This window comes from Heliangelus exortis, chromosome 8 (genome assembly GCF_036169615.1).
Source record: "Heliangelus exortis chromosome 8, bHelExo1.hap1, whole genome shotgun sequence".
Classification (NCBI taxonomy): Eukaryota; Metazoa; Chordata; class Aves; order Apodiformes; family Trochilidae; genus Heliangelus; species Heliangelus exortis.
The window spans coordinates 21436928-21455703 of NC_092429.1; the positions used below are offsets into that span (position 1 = coordinate 21436928).

The window sequence follows — 18776 nt, forward strand, 5'->3', positions numbered from 1 at the left end:
AGAAAAAAGCAAATCAAACACCAAAACCTGAAGCATTCAAGAGTATTTCTTATTTTCTTCTTCTTTGGTACATACTAAGAAATACATAAATTTGTGTTGAAAGCGATCAAATAAATTCTAAATTGCATTAATTCTGTAATATTGGTAATATTTAGTTTCTTCTTAAAAGTCACTTATGTGTAAACTTAGGAACTTTTTAAAGGGATGTTTTAAATGATGTGCCTTGAAATGTTAGCTTGTTTTAGGTAGAATTTTAGAGAAGAGCCATAATGAAAAATAATTACAACTTTTTAGTTAAGTTTTTCTCAACTGTAAGGGTATTTATTTTTTGTTTTGCAGAAAAGTTGTCTTGGTTCTTTTCCCTTAATTTTGCCCTTAGATTATCTCTTTGTTCAAGATAATATCTTTGGTAAGTTAATACTAAATTAATTAGAAGGCAGAAGAAGATCAAATTGTGCCCTTGTATCAGGGAGGAATGAAATGGGACAGCATGATGACAGATTCTAAAATGTTGCAGGATGTGGGGCATGATGCAGGTAAGTGGCTGTACCTTTCAAATATATCAAAGCTAAGCATCTAACCTATGCTGACTTTATTTTCTATGTCAATACAGGAACCAGCACCTTTTTTAACTGAAGTGTTTCATCAAACTTGAATGTATCATAACTGGAAAAAAAAATCAGTAGAATTTTATCTTCTTTTTCTGAATTGCAGCTTATAACTATAAATATCAAAAAATTCATAGTAAAAGTATGTATTTAAGAAGTGCAGTGCTCAACATCTTAATAAAGATGAACATTTTCAGATAGGTACTAGACTAGTATGCTTAAATTATAAATAGACTTTGTCAAGAAAACCTCAAGTTTGGTGTAAAAGCCATAGATACTTGCCATTTTTTTTTTTTTTTCTCAAAGCTTAGGAGCAATAGATATAGAACAAAATAGCTGATATCAGTGTCCTACTTAAGGACTGAAGTAATTGATTGTAGTAGTATGTAATACACTGTATTTTTTATTTTTCTGCATAAAGTTGAAGAAATATCAGCTTGAAATATTGGATTATTTTTGCATATTCATCAGTTAGACTTTCTCCAAGTGTCTGCTTTAGGCTTAAATGGTACCAGTAGCTCCAAAATTTGATAGCTGATAAATATAAGACTTCTGAGAACCCATCACCCACTTTTTCCAGAACACGAACCTGAATATCACTGCAAAGGCAGATTAAGAGATACTTTAAGGTAAGAAATCTAACAGAAAATGTAGCTCAGAACAGCTCTTGGTTTCATACAGAAGCTTGTGAAGGCAGGGTGGAGGGAAATTACTGTGAGAAGTTTTTTTTTTTCTCCAAATATTTTCCAAGCTACTTTTTTCTAGCTGAAGAATTGCTTTACCAAGATCAGGAATGATAGAACTCTATCTCCCTCCAACACCTAATACTTGTACAAGTATCTAATACAAGGTACAAGTATTACTTTTGAAAGTTCCTCTTTTCATACTGCATGTTTTCAGATAGATACTTACTCTGTACATGTGGTCCCAGTTTCGTGTAAGCACAGATGTTGTTGATCTGATTGCCCTAGATAATGAAGATGTGTATTTCCAAGTGGAATTTTTTTCTTATGTTGAATGTGGACAAGAATCAAATATGACCGAGAGGAAAATCAAAGGTGTGGAATAATTTCCTTGTCAAGAATAACTGGAATAGAATCCTTGATCAAGGGGAAAAAAAGGTGATGGAAGCCTAAAAAAAACTATTAGTGTGCAGACCGAGAAAGAGCTGTTACCTTCCTATCCAGTGTGTGAAGTAACACATGAAACTTGAGTTGTCAAAGAACCTTTAGTATATGAGATACCATGCAGTAATGGCAGACTTTAAATTGAGGGGCAAAAACCCCAACATATGTGAAAGAAAAATCTTTATAGGGCTATTAAATATAAAGATAGCACTGCTGATTTGGAAAGACTGAGCTTTGTTTGCCAGAGAATGTTGTGAAGAAATGTAAGTCATGCTTCTTGTCTTAAATGTGTTCTTTTTCTGGCATTTTCTGTCAGTTCCAGGACAGCAGGTTCAGATGGTGACCCATGATAAAAGATCTAGCTGTTCTTGTGTTGTAGAAGGATTTTTATGGAAGATAAGTCTTCTCTTATTGGATCTAGGAAACCTACGGCAGTTACTTCAACTATTCAGATCATTTGGGAAGTAATAACAGGCATTCTGAACATAAATCTAGCAGAGGGGAAGTGAGGCTTTTGCTATCCTGTGCTTTTGTCTTATGTTAAATAACACAAAAACATGGATGATCAGCAGAGGCAAATCGAGTTACAAGGATATATACAATAAAAGCCTAAGGGAGGAAATTTAACAGTATTGCTGTATGTGAAGTGTGGAAACTCTGACTAAAGGCCGACTCGGGCCATTAAACCAGTGATACACAGCAGCAAGTTTACCTGTTGCTGCTTGCATGAGCAGCCTGGATGAGCTCTGTATCCATCATCTGATGAAACCACTCAGGTTTACCTGAAAGTGACTGTCTTATTTAAGCAATGTGCTGGCATTTCTCACCTTGTGATGACTTCCATCAGTCCATATGTACTTTGGAATTGCTTCAGTGAAGAGCATCTCTAATAATACAAGGCTGTTAACTGCTGCATGCTTTTATTCACTGAAGTTACATGGATTTCAGAAAGATAATAACTTTTCTTGGCCCACTGTATTTCTACAGTATTAAAATATTTTTCCAGCTTACCATCAGCTAGAATTTCAAAGCCAGATATATCTGACAAAGTAAGGATGCTATATGCCTCTGTTAGGAACACATAGGCAACAAATGGTATTACTCAGTTACTGAGACAGGCAAGGAAGTATCTTCAAAACAAATGACTCTCAATGTAGGGCACTCTAAAAACAAAGTAATTACATATGTTAACTATGACTTGGTATGTTATCATGGTGCTTACTGATGTCTCCAGTAGAGAGGATGTTTTCCTTTGCTGATGTGCTTAAGCAGCTGCTGCTAAGGTGTGGTAAGAAAATATATGTTGTAATGACTGAGATCTATTCTCCTACTTGGAGATGGGGAGGAATCAGAATTCCAGAAGTTAATCTTGCTTTTTATGCCAGCTTTTATTAAACTATCTTAAGTGAATGTTTAGAGAAGGTAGCTGTGAGCAGTAACAGGAGTTAGCCAACATACTAAAGACTTCCAATAGGATTAGTGATTTGTTGTCTAGTTCTGAGACAGTGTAAACATGTGAAATACAAATGTGCTCTGGTCTGGTTTAGTTTAGTGCTGATAGCTACAGAACAGCTGGCAAAATCAGCTGGCTTTCTGATCTTTGTATTTATCATTTTATATTTGCAGAAATATTGGTACTTCAGTATCAACCAGAACAATTACATAACATTTTAAACTGGGTAATTAAAGTTGTTTTCTTTTAGCTTTAGCTAGATCTTCTGAAACTGCTTGTACCATTCGTTCTGTAGCTTTCTTCAAACTGTTTGCTGTCTGTATGGCATGATCCAGTGTAGAACTCAAAATCTGTTGGGAGTAAGAAAATGCACCCTTTTTAATACTCAAGGCAGATGATTACATGGGTCTAGAATAGAAAGTTATGTTTAAGGTTCTGTGTAGCAATTTCACTTTGAATACATGCTGAGTAGTAGAAATTAAGCTCACTAATAAATAAAATTTAGATAATCTAAAATACTGTTTTTTTAACTTCCTCCTTTCTTGTCTTCAAATGGACTACACAAGCTGAGATTGTAATAACCAGCTTGCTAAGAATGGGGATGTTCAACAGTGCCATGATACGGGGATGTATTCTTCCTGAGATACTTCTTTGGCTTTTAGTTTTCACTCTAAAGACTTACATTTGCATTGGAATCATCAGCATTTCTGTTTCTGAGGCTGATTGCAGATTTGCTTCGGGTAGACTTCTTGCTGGGTAAGTATTTATATGAAGGGATAATTTTGTAATTTGGGCTTGAATAGCAGGTTTTGGCAGCCTCCAAGTTTTGCCTAAAAATAAGATACATAGGATAAAATACAAACAATTTTAACAAGCAAAGTATTTTCTAAACTTTTAAATATATACACTTTCATAGAAACTCAGTTGCAAGTTAATTTTACAGTAAGTAGAATTTTTTTATTTAATTGTGAAACGCGGTCTACATGGTTTAGTTGGTGGTGTTGAGTTGATAGCTGGATTTGACAATCTTGGAGGTCTTTTCCAACCTTAATTAATCTGTCATTCTATAATTTGTGTTATATCTGTACTGCAGACAAAACATTTCAGGATGCAGAGTCAGGAATTACCTCATCATAGCACCATGTTCTCAGTGCTGTAACCCTCCCGGATGGGGCAGTCTGTGCCACTGATTCTCATGTGTAGCTGTTGTACTTTGGACATTTACTGCTACTGAGACGTGCTGTCAAAAATTATGGTAACAAGAGTTGCCTGAGGTTTCAGTCTAGTCCGTGCTATAGTTAAGAATGCACTTATTTCAGGTGCCCACTGTAGTTTAATGTTAACAACAGTTAAAAGTAGGACTGTTACTTACAAAGAAGAGTTGTTAGCAAGCAGAACTGCATCTTAATACAGATGTACTTCTTAATATGTGAATGGGAACATGCTATTAATAAAGTGAGATTCAAAATTTTTTTAACTGAATGTGTCACTTAAAGAAGTCAGATGTTGACTCTTCCTAAAATTAGAAAAATTGAAGAACTGCTCTAAGACTTCTTCACAGTTGCTCTGGGAGTAAATAAATTCTAATACGTAGCATGCGCTGCAAAAGACAAAATTCCTCAAGCATGTAATACTAGTGAGTTTTTTCCATGCTGACTCTTTAACAATGGCATTTTTTATTGCACTATGTATAGTTATTGCTACAGCTTACCTTTCATAATGTCTGCTTACAAGTTGACCTGGCTGCTTATTTTTTTGGGCCTTCTGAGTAGAGCTTCTCTTCTGTAAATAAGCTGGAGTTGCTGAGGTCATGTTCAAAACAAAGACAAAGGGGTTTTTTTTATATATTTAGCACTTTTCTCTACCATAAAAAAATCAAGTAGCTATCATTGTTGAATAAAAATGGAATATATTTACATTTTTTTATAAATGAGGACAGATTAACTATCTTTTGATTTCTGTTGAATTTAGTTGTGTGACAAATGGTATTTAGATTTGTATTCCCTTTAATACAGTGAAATACTGCAGGGGGAAGTGCTGAATAATCAGACTCATTCCTAATAGTTACATGAATACTACTTTGATTTATAGTTTTACAGTATTTAAAGTAGCTAATTTATACTTTTAACTGTTGAAGTTTTTTTGTATGCAATTTCTTCTTAAAATATATAGACAGAAGTATGAGGTAAGTGACTTTAAAAGCTACATGGTCAACATTTTTTTTTAAATTAGGCTTTCCTTGACTTTGCTTGTCACATAATTTGAGTGTAGTTAGAATTTTCTTGAGTACTACTTTACATGAGGTAACAGCAAGCACTGAAAAACTTAGTGCAGTGATGTCCAATTCAGTATTCTTCCATGTGGCACAGCAAAATGAGATTTTTTTGTCATAAATGAAATTAGAAAGGGACTTCTCATAAGGGACCAGAGAAGGTTAAAGTTTTTGTGTATGAGGATTAAACTTGGCTAGGTATGTGTAAGTTGGATTTGCTGATCTTGCTTTTCAAGATTTGTACACATCCACTGTTTAGCTACAGTGCTGCTCATGGCTTATACAAAATCAAATTATGTCCAATTTGTGTGCAGTGTGGATTTCTGACTCTTAAAACAAAGCCTGTAATTGGCAATTACTTCAATAATACATCATACTTACAGGAAGAATTATCACTTTTACTTCTATGTAAAGCACAAGATGGAACAGATTCTTTGTAATTCCCAAGTTTAAACTGATCTCTGCTTCCTCTAGTGCATCCGCATCTAAATCCTGAAAACAATGACATGTTTAGAAAAACAAACACTATAGACAAGAATGTTTCTGTGTAGATTTTAGTAGTTTAGCAATCATTATACCTTTTCTCTCTCCACATAATCTTACATTGAATGTTTTGTAACTTTCAGTCTCGCAGTTAGTAAGTTTCTCACTTTGTGAATCATTGTAAGAATCATAGGCTGAGAAGTCTTCTGAATCACTGCCTAAAATAAAAAAAATACATTAAAAATCTCTGAAATATTAGGAATTCTGGCCTGTGTACCTAGGTAACTGATTGGCTTTCAGCACTTATTTCTGAGCCATTTATACAACTATAATTTGAAAATAGTTTAGCCTCAGTTTTACAGGTGGGGATTGAACTTTAAAGACTGGCTTTCAGACCTCACTGATGCCTTAAATGTATGGTGTTTTTTGATGGTCAGTGCTTCCAGTCCCAGAACTGTTTGGTGGTATTCTTTCCTTTTTTTTTTTTTTTTTTTTTTCTTTTCCTTAAATGAAGCTCTCCATTTCCCTGTCCTTAGTTTTTTTGTTTTCAAGGTTGAAATTTCTACAAGCTCAGGTGCTACAAAAACAATGCAGCCTAAAGCAATGTGAAAAGAGAATTTGGGAGGATCTTGTAAGGCACTGTTGTAGCAAATGCAAAAAAATAGTGCCAACAATTATGGCCCCAGTGTATTATATTAAAATGAAAGGATATCACAGAGAAGCCAAGGCAAAAGGTAGACCAAGGTAAGAATAACCTACATCTTCAGGCTTAAAACTGAATCTAGGACAGGTCATACTTTCCTCTTTCAGTTGTTGGGTACTAACAGATACACAGTGTTCTTCAGTGGAAAGAAAATGGGGATGCCCTAAGAGAAACAGATGCTGACAGATTCTTAGTGAATCTGTAGAGCTGGTCTTCCATGACTTGACAGCTGACTAAAGTAGCTCACTGCAGCCTTTTGTGGGCTCTAGTTTGGAGTCAGTGAAATTATATTATTAGAAGCTGGACTAAGGAAGGGGAATGCTTCTCATCTATGTTAACCCGGAATGGATAAAAGGTATAGGAAAAGTTTTCCTATGTTTTCATGCAAAATATTACAGGTGAATAAAAAAAATGAAAGTAGAAGTACTGACGTGAAACACTTCCGTCACTAACTTTGTAATCTCCTTCTAGGACATGAAATAAATGCATTTACAGAAAAAAAATCAAAATCAAAGCATTGTGTTCACACCTCTGGTATGCTTTTGAACATATTAATAGCAGTTATATTTGGAAACTACAGCTAAAATTGTAAATTACAATTACTGATTAATTTAGGTTGGATAGGACTTAGGGAAATAGTCTTGCCCAGTTCCCCTCTTAAAGGAAGTTGCTTAGGACCTTGCCCAGATGAGTTTTGAGTATCTCTGAGGATGGAGATGCTACAGCCTCACAAGGGGAAAATGCTTAAGTGTCTGACTAGACCAAGGCTTAAAACTTCTCTCCATATCTAATTTCAAATTCTGTTGCAGCTTGTCTCTTGCCTCTTGGGTTGTCACCGAGACATCTAAAGTGAATTTAACTTGGCTGGCCTCTTTAGTCTCCTTTTTATTCTTAGTGTATGGTGCTGTACTAAGTAGTAACGTTTGTTAAAACTAGAAAAGAATTTTCATGCTGCTAAAACAGGACAAAAATGTATTTCTTAACAGGATTGGATAGTAGGCATAAGTATGGTTCTCACCTTTTATGCTATCACTACTTACTCAGGTTAGTATCTGATAAATCAGTTGGTTTTCTATGATTGAAGAGTGAACATGTTGCAGTGTTCTTTTCCTGGATGTTTGTGTTTCTTTGGGCATGAAAACAGAATGGTATTTTAAGACTTACAACAAGCCTTATGAATGTATTATTTTAATATTATTTTAATATTTGAGCACTTCTTAGTTGAAATCAGATTTACTCATAGAAAGATTTGTACCTGTATCAGTTGTCTGAAAAGGTGGTAAGTAGAACTTTAAAAATTAAACAAATGCAAAATAATAGTCCCATTAGTTAAAGGACATTTTCTAACAAAAGGACCCTGACTTACCTGAGCTAAATATGGCTAAAAGTAGAGGTCTTGATAATCACATCTTTAGATTGCAAAGTAGTGTGAATCCTATACAGGTGTTGACATATGTTGCATCTAAATACTATCAATAGTAAAGATAACAGTTTCTTAGTAACTGGGAGCTATTAAGATTTTAATTTTACTTTACATAATTAGAGGAATAGTTGAGATATACCTTCTGACGGAACAAGAAACAAGGCTCCTTTTATGCCTTATTTGACATACATATTTTCAATTTAAAGCATACAGTGTCTGGAAAGTTTGCCATCTGTTCATGGAAACAACTACCAGAAGATTAAACTAACTTTCCTTAAATGACAGAGGAAAAAAAAATGGAAGCTGTGAGCTTTACTAGCTGAATGTTAAAATCTAATCTGTAAAAAAATCTGAGAGTGTATCTAGATTAATACTGTTTTCTACACTGCATGTATTATATGACCTTGCTTTGGATAGAGATTAAATTTGTCAAAATTTAAAACTCTACAATAACCCATGTATGGTTATTTTATCACGCTGATGTTTCTGTAAATGAAGCTTCAGGGATTGACCCTTACTCTTGAAATCCATCCAGATGTATCAAAATGCTCTCCTTCCAGGCCTATCAGAGTAGTTCATGAAATGATAATTTCAAATGTTTTTCCTTGCTGAACACTTTGCAATCGTGCCAATTTGGGATGCTGACTTGCACTGCTCAATAGGGAACAAAAACTAAGCTCACATCTTAACACACTAATAACTGTGCCATTTAAGCAGCATAAACATTATACTGGTCACTGCAATGGCCTCCTTCGTAATATGAATATAATTACCTCTTTAAAATTTTGGGGGTCTGATATATCAAATACCTCATGATTAACTGGTGATAAACTTGAAAGCAGATAATCCTTTCCTTTTATACGTATTAGTGACATTATTTGGTGTTTCCTGCAAAGTCCAGTATAGATACATTCCAATGTACATGCATATGTCTGTTCACTTAGCTGTAGATAACCATGTCTGTGACTCGCCAAAACATGCAGTACACTTACCCTTTCATACTTTCTTTACCTGCATTAAATTTTTGACCTAATGTACACTGACAGTGGGATGCAAGACCTTCAGCAGTGTATTTTTCTTCAAGCAAAGGGAATCTCTGTTGCACCTAGAAGGAAAAAAAATTTATATATGATTGTTTATATCCCTGTGTACATATTAAATAGTGTTACAGTGGCATAATTTGCATTTAGTTGCTTTTAGTTTCCATTAACTCTACAATTTTACTTATATATTTACACCTCTAACTGTAGAGCAGACTGGATGAACTTTGAGTACTTCTGTGAAGTTGGAATCCGAGACAGGCTTTCATGTTGCTTTGAGAAGGATCAGCATATATAATTAATCTCAGTGCCCTAAAATGAAGTATTTCTGTAGAAAAGAAAATGGATCTCTTGGTTTTTGTTTTCTTAAAAAAAACAAAGACAGGTTAGTAAACACAGTTCAGGCTTTCCTGGGAGAAGCAAATTTCTTCACAAACTTAAAAAATGTTAGAGAGTCTTTCCTTACATTTTTACTTTGGAAATCAATAGAGCTATGTTGTGATATGCTGTAGTATATCAACAGTGGAGCCATCATGCTGTGCAAAGACTGAAAAGTGTTGTGTGATGTCAAAGCTGAATAAGAAAATCTAAATACAAAAAAGAGAGCATGGAAACAGTTCTTATACCATTACCTTGGATCGATGCTTGTTTGCTGGCAGACCTCCTTTTCTAAGAGACTCTGTTTCTCTTCTTGAAGTTGGTTCAGCTCTCTTTTGTAACCTTAATTGGTTAAAAGGAAAGAGTTTTGGTTTTATTAATCGCACTAATTAACATGAAATTAAAATGATTAATGAATTGCTCCCTGGTAGGGCAGGGATGGTATCTAGACCTGTTTCACAAAGTTTTGATGGCTAATTATGTCAATGTCTGCATCACTCCCTTGATTAGTTAAAAATACCATACAGATATTGCCAAATGATTTTTTTACTGGCACTGTAATTTGACAAGTCATTCTCATCTGGAATTTGTGTGGTTGAAATGCATTTTATACAGGGTTATGATTTAACTCCTCATAACACTGATCATAGTGTTCTGGCTTCAGGACATACTTTTAAGGTCTGTGAGACCCAGGAAGGTAGGAATGCCAGGCTGGTAATTCTTGGGTCTGTAGTTACAGCATTCAGTAGAAGTTTTATTCTGGAAATATTTCTGTTGTTTTCAAATATTCCAGCCATCCCAATTTTCTATGTTCAGCAAATAATTTTAGGTAAATTTTAATAAAAACTTGAATAGCAGTTTTAAAGTTTTCACTTACATGTGAAGACAAAGATTGCACTTACAGCCCCGCAAAGCAAATGGATTTGTCTGTGAGATTCCATTTGTTGTCTGACTTCTGTCTTCCTCGTTGTTCTTGTGAACAAATGCAGTTTCAATACCTCTTCGTTCTGGAGGATCAGTAATGCTTGGAACTACTGAGCTCTGGAATGTAATCATAGCATAGATACTTTAGTATGTGGTCACTGCATTGCAAGTACATGACTTCTACCAGCCAGCATTTTCCAAGTGTCTCTAACTTGGGATTCAGAGAAAAATATTTTCTGAAACATGGACTTGAAAGCATTTGGTGATATGACCTTTTGTGTATCTACAGAGAAGTAAGATTTTCTTTGTGCATTTCTGATCCAGAGCAAAAGATTACCATACTTATCAGTGAGCTCAATTTTCTATAGCACAATCATGTTTGGTCTTCTACTACTTCTGCATTTCAAGAATCTTAAATCATGTAATATTTCTTCCAATTAAGTGACAGTGATTAATTCTAAAAGCAAAGACAGCTTTGTAAAAGTTAAAGTGCTGCTCTTATTTTCTTATTCTGAAATAAATGTTTTTGAAGCTGGGATTAAGAATATTCAGAGAAACTGTGTTCTTACAGTTAGGTTTCTGTCATAATGAAATACTATGAAGCTAATATTTCATGGGGAAAAACCCCAACATTTTCTTTCAAGTAACATGGCTCTTATTAGAGGAGAATAATAGTACTACCACACTAAAGGTTTTTGAGACTTGCATCAATACAACAGAGTAATGTTGTCTTTAATAAAACTCTGAGTTACCTCAGAAAGACAATATGATGACTGGACAGATTCATAGGAAGTAATCAAAGAAGTCAAGATGCATTTGCTGTCATCAGTTTGTTCTTGGATGTCTTCCAGCAGCATGCCAAGTCTAAATATTTCCCCTTCCACCTTTCTAAATGTGAATGTAATACACAGTTAGTGAAATCTGAAAGGTACTCTGTTTCTTAATATGATAACCATACTGGGCATTGCAGTACACTTCCTATAGGAAAAAGTAAAATAATGGAGTTCACAGCGTCCCTTTTAAGAACTTGAATTCATCAATTAGGTATCCTAAGGTTATGTAAAGCCCAGGATGAATTGTGGCCAAATCACTTCTAGCTTACCACATATAACATTAAGATGTTTTGATTTCAGAAAAGTTTTGATAGATAATGGTTGTAAGACACTCTAAATATGGAAAATATACTAATGTACTGTTTAGCACTTCTAACCTTTCAGGATCAAACTCTCCAACGTTGATAGAGGTGTCCTTGTAGTTCTGCAATTGTAAATGACGATGCTTTTCTCTTGCTGTTAAGTAATTCCTTTCCAAGGCATTGAGGAAACTTTTCAGTTGATTTAATGCCTGCAAATAAATAATTGAACAGCAAATGCATTATGATTAGGAAGCCATAGTGATAGTTACGTATGCATACTATGTAAGTCAGATGCTATTTGCAGTGATGTTGGTAAGAATTTTTCTACTGCTCTGAACTGGAACAGGACTGCATCCTGTGTGTCCACTTAGCACTCTCTACTACTCTACTGTGTGCAAGTAAAATACTAAACCATGACTTCTGATACCTTACATGTCAAAATTCCTAACTTATGTGGCAACTTAAGGCCTTTCACTAATAATTTAAATTGTAATCCTTAAAACAGATCTAGCAATTCAGCCACCTACTGAACACTACCTCTGCCTTTTACACTCATCACTTCAGTCTGATATTGAGAATTTCTAACCATCTGTTTCAGGATAACATGGAGTATCTTGCCATAAAATTGAGAGTCTGCCCCTATATATAATTTCAGATGAGAAGTGAAAACATAAAGTTAATTTACCAGACAGTTGTCTTGTGAAAGGAATGTCTCTTGGGTCATACACTTAGAGAAGTCTTCCACCTGTAAGACAAAATGTTAGACATTTATTTGTTTTTTAAAAATTGTATTGCTAAATAAGTATAAAATATATATTGCAAAGTATATATTGAAACAGAGCTCTTTACTTTCTTTGTCAGTTGATCTGTCTGATCCTTTAGTATCCGAGACATCTTTTCTCCAAATGTTAGCTCTGGCAGTAAATTAGCAGGAGGTAGACAGTGTGCTTCTGGTGATGCTGATGCTGTTGATCTACATTGTAATCCTACATAATACAAGATCAATCAACTGGAACACTTGCCCAAAATGTCTACTCAAAAGCTCTATCAAATTACTTAAGTAATTTGCATAGTTACTGTAACTTTATTTATTTGCTTTAGACAAACCAAGTGTAGATTCTGTAGGGACAGGAGCGTGTGATGTAAAGACTTCAGAGGATGTCCCAGTGCCTCCTGAGTAAATGGCAAGGCTGGCATTTAGAAAATCTGACTTGGGAAGTATCTGTTAAAATAAGAACTCTGGTTATAGAAACTATGTATAAAACACCTGTGGACATAAAAATAAAAAAAAACCCCTCAAGATAATGAGGACAAATTAATATTAATGTTTACTACAACAGCATAAAACTTTCTGTAGAACCTGATATATTCATATTGTGACATTGTAAAAATACTTAAAATACCCCAACTCTACGTTGTAAAAATCTAAAGAGGATTTATATAAGTGATAAATACAGCATGAAGGTGACAGAATAGTTTTTGGGGAATATTAATAGTCATAAAGAAGAATTAATTTAAAAATGTCTTTTGAGAGATTTACCTTAGAATTGAATCTCAGATGGTCAGTATGATTCTGGGTGTCAGCATGATGTGCCAGCATCTTGTTTACAGACAGGAAAAAGTAGGGAAAATTATTAAAACTTGTATCTTGAATTATTTACTAAGATACAAATCTAGGAATGGACTTAAGCATCTGTACAGTACTCTGAGTGAACTGCATAGCAGGGTATAAAATTGGTAAGTGATTATCTAATTAACTTCAGAAGTGGTTTGTTGTAAAATCCTTTATGAAGAATTGACTTGTCAGTAAATACCAGTATACATAGCTGAAGAGTGTTAAGATGTGAAAAAAGGCAAAGATGTCTAGCATAAACACAGGCACACTAAGAAAAAAAATTCTAGAAGAAATTTTCTATTTATTACTTTTGGTGAATTTAAACATTTACATACAGTACAAGAAATAATTAATTTCCTAATGATTTGGGAGGATGCTTTGTAACTGCAAATAATACTTAAAAGCATCATTAAATAGTAATGAAAGTTGTATATAAATTCAGCCCCACTACTTTTATTTGTGAAAATCAATTGTAGACAAAACTGATACACTCGCTGATACCTATGGACTCATGAACTAGTCATGGTAAATAAGTATGGTGGTCTTATGGTAAACATCACTATCAAGAGTTTTTAAAAACAACTACCTCTAGCTGTTGCAGCAGTTCTGGACATACTTCTTGATTCTCTACTTGAGCAGAATTGAAGTAGTTCTTATTTTCTGGAATGCTGTTCACAATTAATGATTTACTTAGCAAAACAGGGAAGGATTTTGTGTTTTCAGTTGTAGGAACTAGGTCATCATTGTCACTTCTTTTTTGTACTTCTGAAGCAACTTGAGACAAGTCAGGAAGGCAATAGGGTCCTTGATTTTGGCTGTATTTGAGCTCATGAGGTGAAACTCTTTTCTTAAACAGGTCTCTCTCTTTCATGTTTTGAAATACGTGTGTATCTTCCTTCTCATTCAACAGTTGTGAATTTTTTTGTCTGCCCACACACTTAGCAGTAGAAGAAATAGGTTTCTTTGAAACACATGTATTTTCATTTAGTGAATTTTTATTTTTATCACCAGTGTTTACTTCCTCGTGCTTTTTTAAGTGGTACTCTTCAAAATCAGTTGCCCATTCTTCATGCTCTACAGGGCCTTTGACATGTCCTGAGGGCTCAGGTTTGTTCACAGTGTCATCGATACTTTCAGTAAAGGATGCCTCTGGTATTGTCTCACACTCAATTAACTGGCATGTGTTTAATAACTCTCCCTTAGAAAAATGATGCAAAAGGACACTGGACATTTTTGCTTTAGGTAGACATTCTCTGCTATCTGGTCTACTAAAATCACCAACATGTAATTCCTTCTTAAAGGAAGCTTCATTTTCAGACATGTCAACTGAAATTCCTGTTGTTCCTGTGGCACCTCTGAGGTGACTGGGAAATTCTTCAGGCTGTGGTTGAGTTTCATAATTTGCTGTTGCTCTTACATTTCTGTTATCTTCAGAACAGGCTAATTTTAAAATATCAGAAATATCTTTTGTACAAGTAGAGTAATTCAGCTTATCTGAATTATCGTATTTACAGGTTATTCCTACATCTCCATCATAAGGTAAGTCATCTTGTTCCTCATCATCTGTGATAAAGCTTAATTGATCTGAAAAGGAACTATTCGTTTGGGTTTTTATCCAGTCCGAGAGTTTGTATTTTTTTGTAGTTTCCATATCCAGTTAATGTAAAATAGGAGTGTCATTGCTTCTCCAATTTTGGATAGAGCTTTCCTTACATGGGTCGAAATCTGTAATGTATGAGTAATAGTTATTTTATACTTAAATACATTTGAGAATATCTGATATCAATCTTGTACCTACTGTAGGTCTTGCAGAACCATCCCCCTGAGGGGGAAGGATGAAGGATGTTTTCATATTTACAGTAGTGTAATTCTGAATTTAACTACTGGAGGAAATGGAGACCCAAATGCCAAAGAACTGGGAAAAGAATTGAGCTTAGTGCCAGGTACCAGTCCTTGCTTGTTGATCCCTCAGTAGCATAATACACAAAGCCCCCTAAACCCCCTTGGTAACAGAGCAAACAGTTTAAAAAAAAATAAAAACCCCACAAAAAACAACAGGCAAACAAAAACACAACAACAAACTCCAACCCCATGAAAAAAACCCAAGTTCTCAGACTTTGTCCCCTCCCACCCCCCTGCTATGTGTTTTTTCAGCCTCTGCATCAGAGAAAAATCATTGGATTTCTCCATTTATTTCTCATCCCTTAAATGGGATGAATCCGATAAATCGGATAAAACGCTATGACTATGATCCCCAAGTAATGTTCCCTCTTGTCAGCTTCATTTATACGTTGTTCCACCTTGGCTGCTGTCAGGGGGAGAAGAAAGAAGCGAACTTACAGCACGGGTTCCCGTAGGCGGTGGAGTTCCTGTCAGCTGCCCAGCTCGGCTTTTCGTGCTCTGCGGGCAGTGGAGCTTTTGTGACAAATCCCACTAAACCGTGTGTGGCGGACGGGGGGGACTGGGCTCGGCTGCAGTCCCGCTCCTGTGGGGACAGGACCGAGCACTGCTCCAGCAGCCGGAGGGGGAAGGGGGGGGGCGATGCTTCTGGGCCCGCCGGGGCTCCAGGTGGGCTGCGTATTGCGCTGCCGCGGTGTCCGCTTACACGTCGGTAACTTGATCGCGGCAGCGGGGCGGAGCGGCATGGCTGCCACTGCCTCCCGGACCCGACTCTGGGAGATCCCTGCCCGCCACCTGTGCCCGCACCCCAGCTCTGCCGACCGCGGCTGCCCCACCCACCCGGGTGTGCGTGAGCTCCGCCGCCTTCCGGCGGGGCGGGGCGGGGCGGCCGGGAGCCGTTGGCCCCGCCCCGGGAGGGCGCGCGGGGATTGGCGCGTTCGAAGAGCGGCTGCGCGTGGGCGGGCGGCGCCGGTGGCGGTGGGAGCTGCAGTCGCCGCGCGGCCCGTCAGCCTGGCGGAACGCGCAGCCGGTGAGGTGAGGGGAAGGGCGGGAAGGGCGGGAAGGGAACGGGTGCTCTCTGTCCGCCGTCTCTGAGTCGGCAGCGGTTGGTGCGAGGAGTCGTGTCGCTGGGTGCCGGGAAGGAAAGGGGGGCTTTGGGGAGAGCAGCCGCTGTGGCGGCCCAGGTAGGACCCCGCTGCCTGTCAGCACCTGCGTCCCCGCCGCTGACGGGGGCTCCCAGCACGGCTCTGGCGGCAGAACTGCAGCCTCCGGCCCGGCTTCGCAAGGCTGCTGCGGCCTTTGTCTCAGAGCCGCTTCTAGGCGGCCTGATGTGTTGGCGAGTAAACTTGCCGTTTAGTCGTCTTTGGAAGGCCACTGGTGGTGTCCGAAGCCCTGTAATTTGACTGTAAGTGGTATTCCTGGCAGCTGTCAGCCTCACTTGGAAGTGAAAGCTGGACATGCCTGTACCACCATCCTTTATTGACTGTCTATCATTGAGAGATTACCCTTGTAGCTCTGAGGTGAGTTAGTAGCAAAAAGGCATTACATGGGGTAATAGTTGTGCTGGGCTTAACAGGAAAGATAAAGGTCATAAATTGTAAATTAAATTTTAAGGGAAGGGAATTAATTAGGTTATTAATGTAACATGAAAGAAGGAGTTACAAACACTAAGGGGCGAAGTACACAGGAAACATTCTCTAAACTCGTGCTGAATTCGGGTTAGACGTTATGTTGTGTCATATCTGCACTCAGATTATACCATACTTGGTCTAATAAAACTAGGAGAGAGTCTCCTATCCATGAGACTGTACCCTTTGCCAGTCTAGTTCCTACCCCTGTCTTGCTTACTCAGGTTTTGAACAAAGGAGCCTAGTTGTTCAGGAATCCTCCTGTATTTCTTCATTGAGTAGAGTATGAAGACACAAGTTGTACTCTGCCTTGAATTTGCAACCTTTCTTCAGCTTTAGAAGCTTTTTCAGCTGAATGTGCTGTTTTTGTTAGATTCTTGCCAACAGGCTGCAGGATGCATGCATCCTGGGTTGCCATGGTGAGCAGTGCAGACAGCTCAGAATTCAGAAGAATGTGCTCAGGCTTGCATCTCGAGATCAGTTAAGAGATTCCAGTCCCTTCTTAAATTTTGAAAACTTTATAAGTTTTGTTTAAGTAACAATTTTATTAGAGCTGGAAATGTCAGCAAAAAAGGGATTCCTCACAATGCATTCTGTCTAAATTCTTTGCTTATATATTTTATTGTACATTTAAACCAATTTGTAGGCATGTTCTAGTGTTCCTTCTTACTAGTTCCATTAATAGTTACCTAGACCTCCAAACGCTGGTTCTTTGGTGGGAAGGACTCTATACTTTCAGTTACTTCCACTTGAAGCTCTGACAAAATTTACCTGAAACTTAAGACAGCACTACTGGACTAAAAGAAACCTATGTGGGTCCTGCCTGTTGCTTTATTTATAATGCTGTTATTGAAATGCTCTTGTAGCTCTTTCGAGCAGCTTGTATTGTACATTCCTGCTGCTCTTGCTGGGGGGTTACTTCAGAATTTATGATTAGCTTAAATTTTTGAAAAGGTATTGATATACGTTTTACTGTTCTGTTTTTGTGCTCATTGTCACTTGGCTTAAAATTTTAAATTTCTTTTTTCCTGAGATATGTAGAGATATACAGTTCTTTCTCCTCTTTGATGTTATTTTGGTAGTCAGCAAGCCAGTCTCTTCTAGTATTAATGTTGAGTAAAAAGCATTGCAAAAAAGATAAAACACCTGTTTCTTTTGTCATGTTGCAGAGGAGATCAACTCAGTTTTGAAAATGGGTCTTGCCTCTTACACTTTGTCAGGGTGGGAGTTTATTCATGCTTTGCTAGAACTCTTTCCAGTGTCAGTCCTGAGCCTTTTCTTGTCAACAAATGCTAGCAGACCAATTTACCGAACCACTGTTCTTCAGATCCCCATGCACAATATGATTTGGAAAGCAGTTTTTCACTAGTTTTTTCACTAGTTATGAAGAAAAAAATTTATTAAGAAATGATTGATTTTTCTAAAAATAAATGCTCTTAATACATGTGGGGCGTTCCTCTTGTTTTACGGTTTATCTGGATTTTTCTATTTTGTTTAAAACAGTGTAATTTTTAGTTTACCCTGGTTTCCTGCTTTTAAAATTTACTAGGAAAGATATATGTAATTTTCTCTTTTTGTAATTCTGGTTTGGTTTGGTTTGGTTTTTTTGTAGCAATTCTGTGGTCAATTTCACTTTTCCTAGCTTATTCCTTCTTAGTCCAGGTGTGGTAGTTCTGGTCTTGGTTTTAGTAGTTTTTAAGGTTAACATCTTAATGGAATTGTTTTGTTTAATGATTAAATACTGCTATTACAACTTTCTGATTGCAAATTAACCTGTTATTTCTATTACTATTCCTGTGAATAGTAATAGTCCTTTGAATAGACTTGAGAAATACCAGGTGAAAAAAACCCAACACTGAGGAAGACAAATCCTTTTATTTAGGCATCTAATAGCAAGTCAGCTATAGAAATAATTGTATGAACAACAAAAAAAGTAGTATTTTTTTGGGAGACCAACGTTAGGGTTGCAAGACAAAAAAAATAGAAGCGGAAAAACTGGTTAGAGAGGGTCTGAAACTTCTGTAGTATTGAACAGATTATTAATGTCAAACTCCCTCTTGGGACTCAAATTTGGCAGTGTTTAAAGTG

General features: G+C 36.7%; 2 protein-coding genes across 11 annotated transcripts in view; one reads left to right on the forward strand and one right to left on the reverse strand.

Annotated features, from left to right (window-relative positions):
* Nucleotides 1-28: 28 nt before the first annotated feature.
* On the reverse strand, nucleotides 29-15895 carry AKNAD1 (AKNA domain containing 1). Of its 4 annotated transcripts, XM_071750972.1 has the most exons (17): nucleotides 15502-15895; nucleotides 13748-14886; nucleotides 13087-13146; nucleotides 12654-12768; nucleotides 12396-12532; nucleotides 12232-12291; nucleotides 11622-11755; nucleotides 11164-11299; nucleotides 10365-10528; nucleotides 9742-9829; nucleotides 9062-9174; nucleotides 7687-7772; nucleotides 6039-6161; nucleotides 5842-5952; nucleotides 4900-4990; nucleotides 3871-4018; nucleotides 29-3538 (listed from the first exon to the last, which is right to left on the reverse strand). In XM_071750972.1, the coding sequence occupies exons 2-17, from the start codon at nucleotides 14810-14812 to the stop codon at nucleotides 3419-3421; spliced, it is 2751 nt and encodes a 916-aa protein (XP_071607073.1). In that variant the 5' UTR covers nucleotides 14813-14886; nucleotides 15502-15895; the 3' UTR covers nucleotides 29-3418. The 4 variants fall into 4 exon arrangements, with proteins under 4 accessions (XP_071607073.1, XP_071607074.1, XP_071607076.1 ...); XM_071750973.1 differs by lacking the exon at nucleotides 13087-13146; XM_071750975.1 differs by lacking the exon at nucleotides 7687-7772 and having other exon boundaries at nucleotides 9081-9174.
* A 99-nt stretch (nucleotides 15896-15994) lies between these two features.
* GPSM2 (G protein signaling modulator 2) overlaps nucleotides 15995-18776 on the forward strand; it is a 28285-nt gene continuing 25503 nt past the window's right edge. For 5 of the 7 annotated variants that reach the window (XM_071751009.1, XM_071751014.1, XM_071751015.1 and 2 more), the window contains exon 1: nucleotides 15995-16095. The gene's annotated coding sequence lies outside the window, so the exon portion shown is untranslated. Of the gene's footprint in view, nucleotides 16096-16367; nucleotides 16581-18776 lie in introns of those variants that run through there. The other 2 variants (XM_071751011.1, XM_071751012.1) reach the window with 2 other exon arrangements.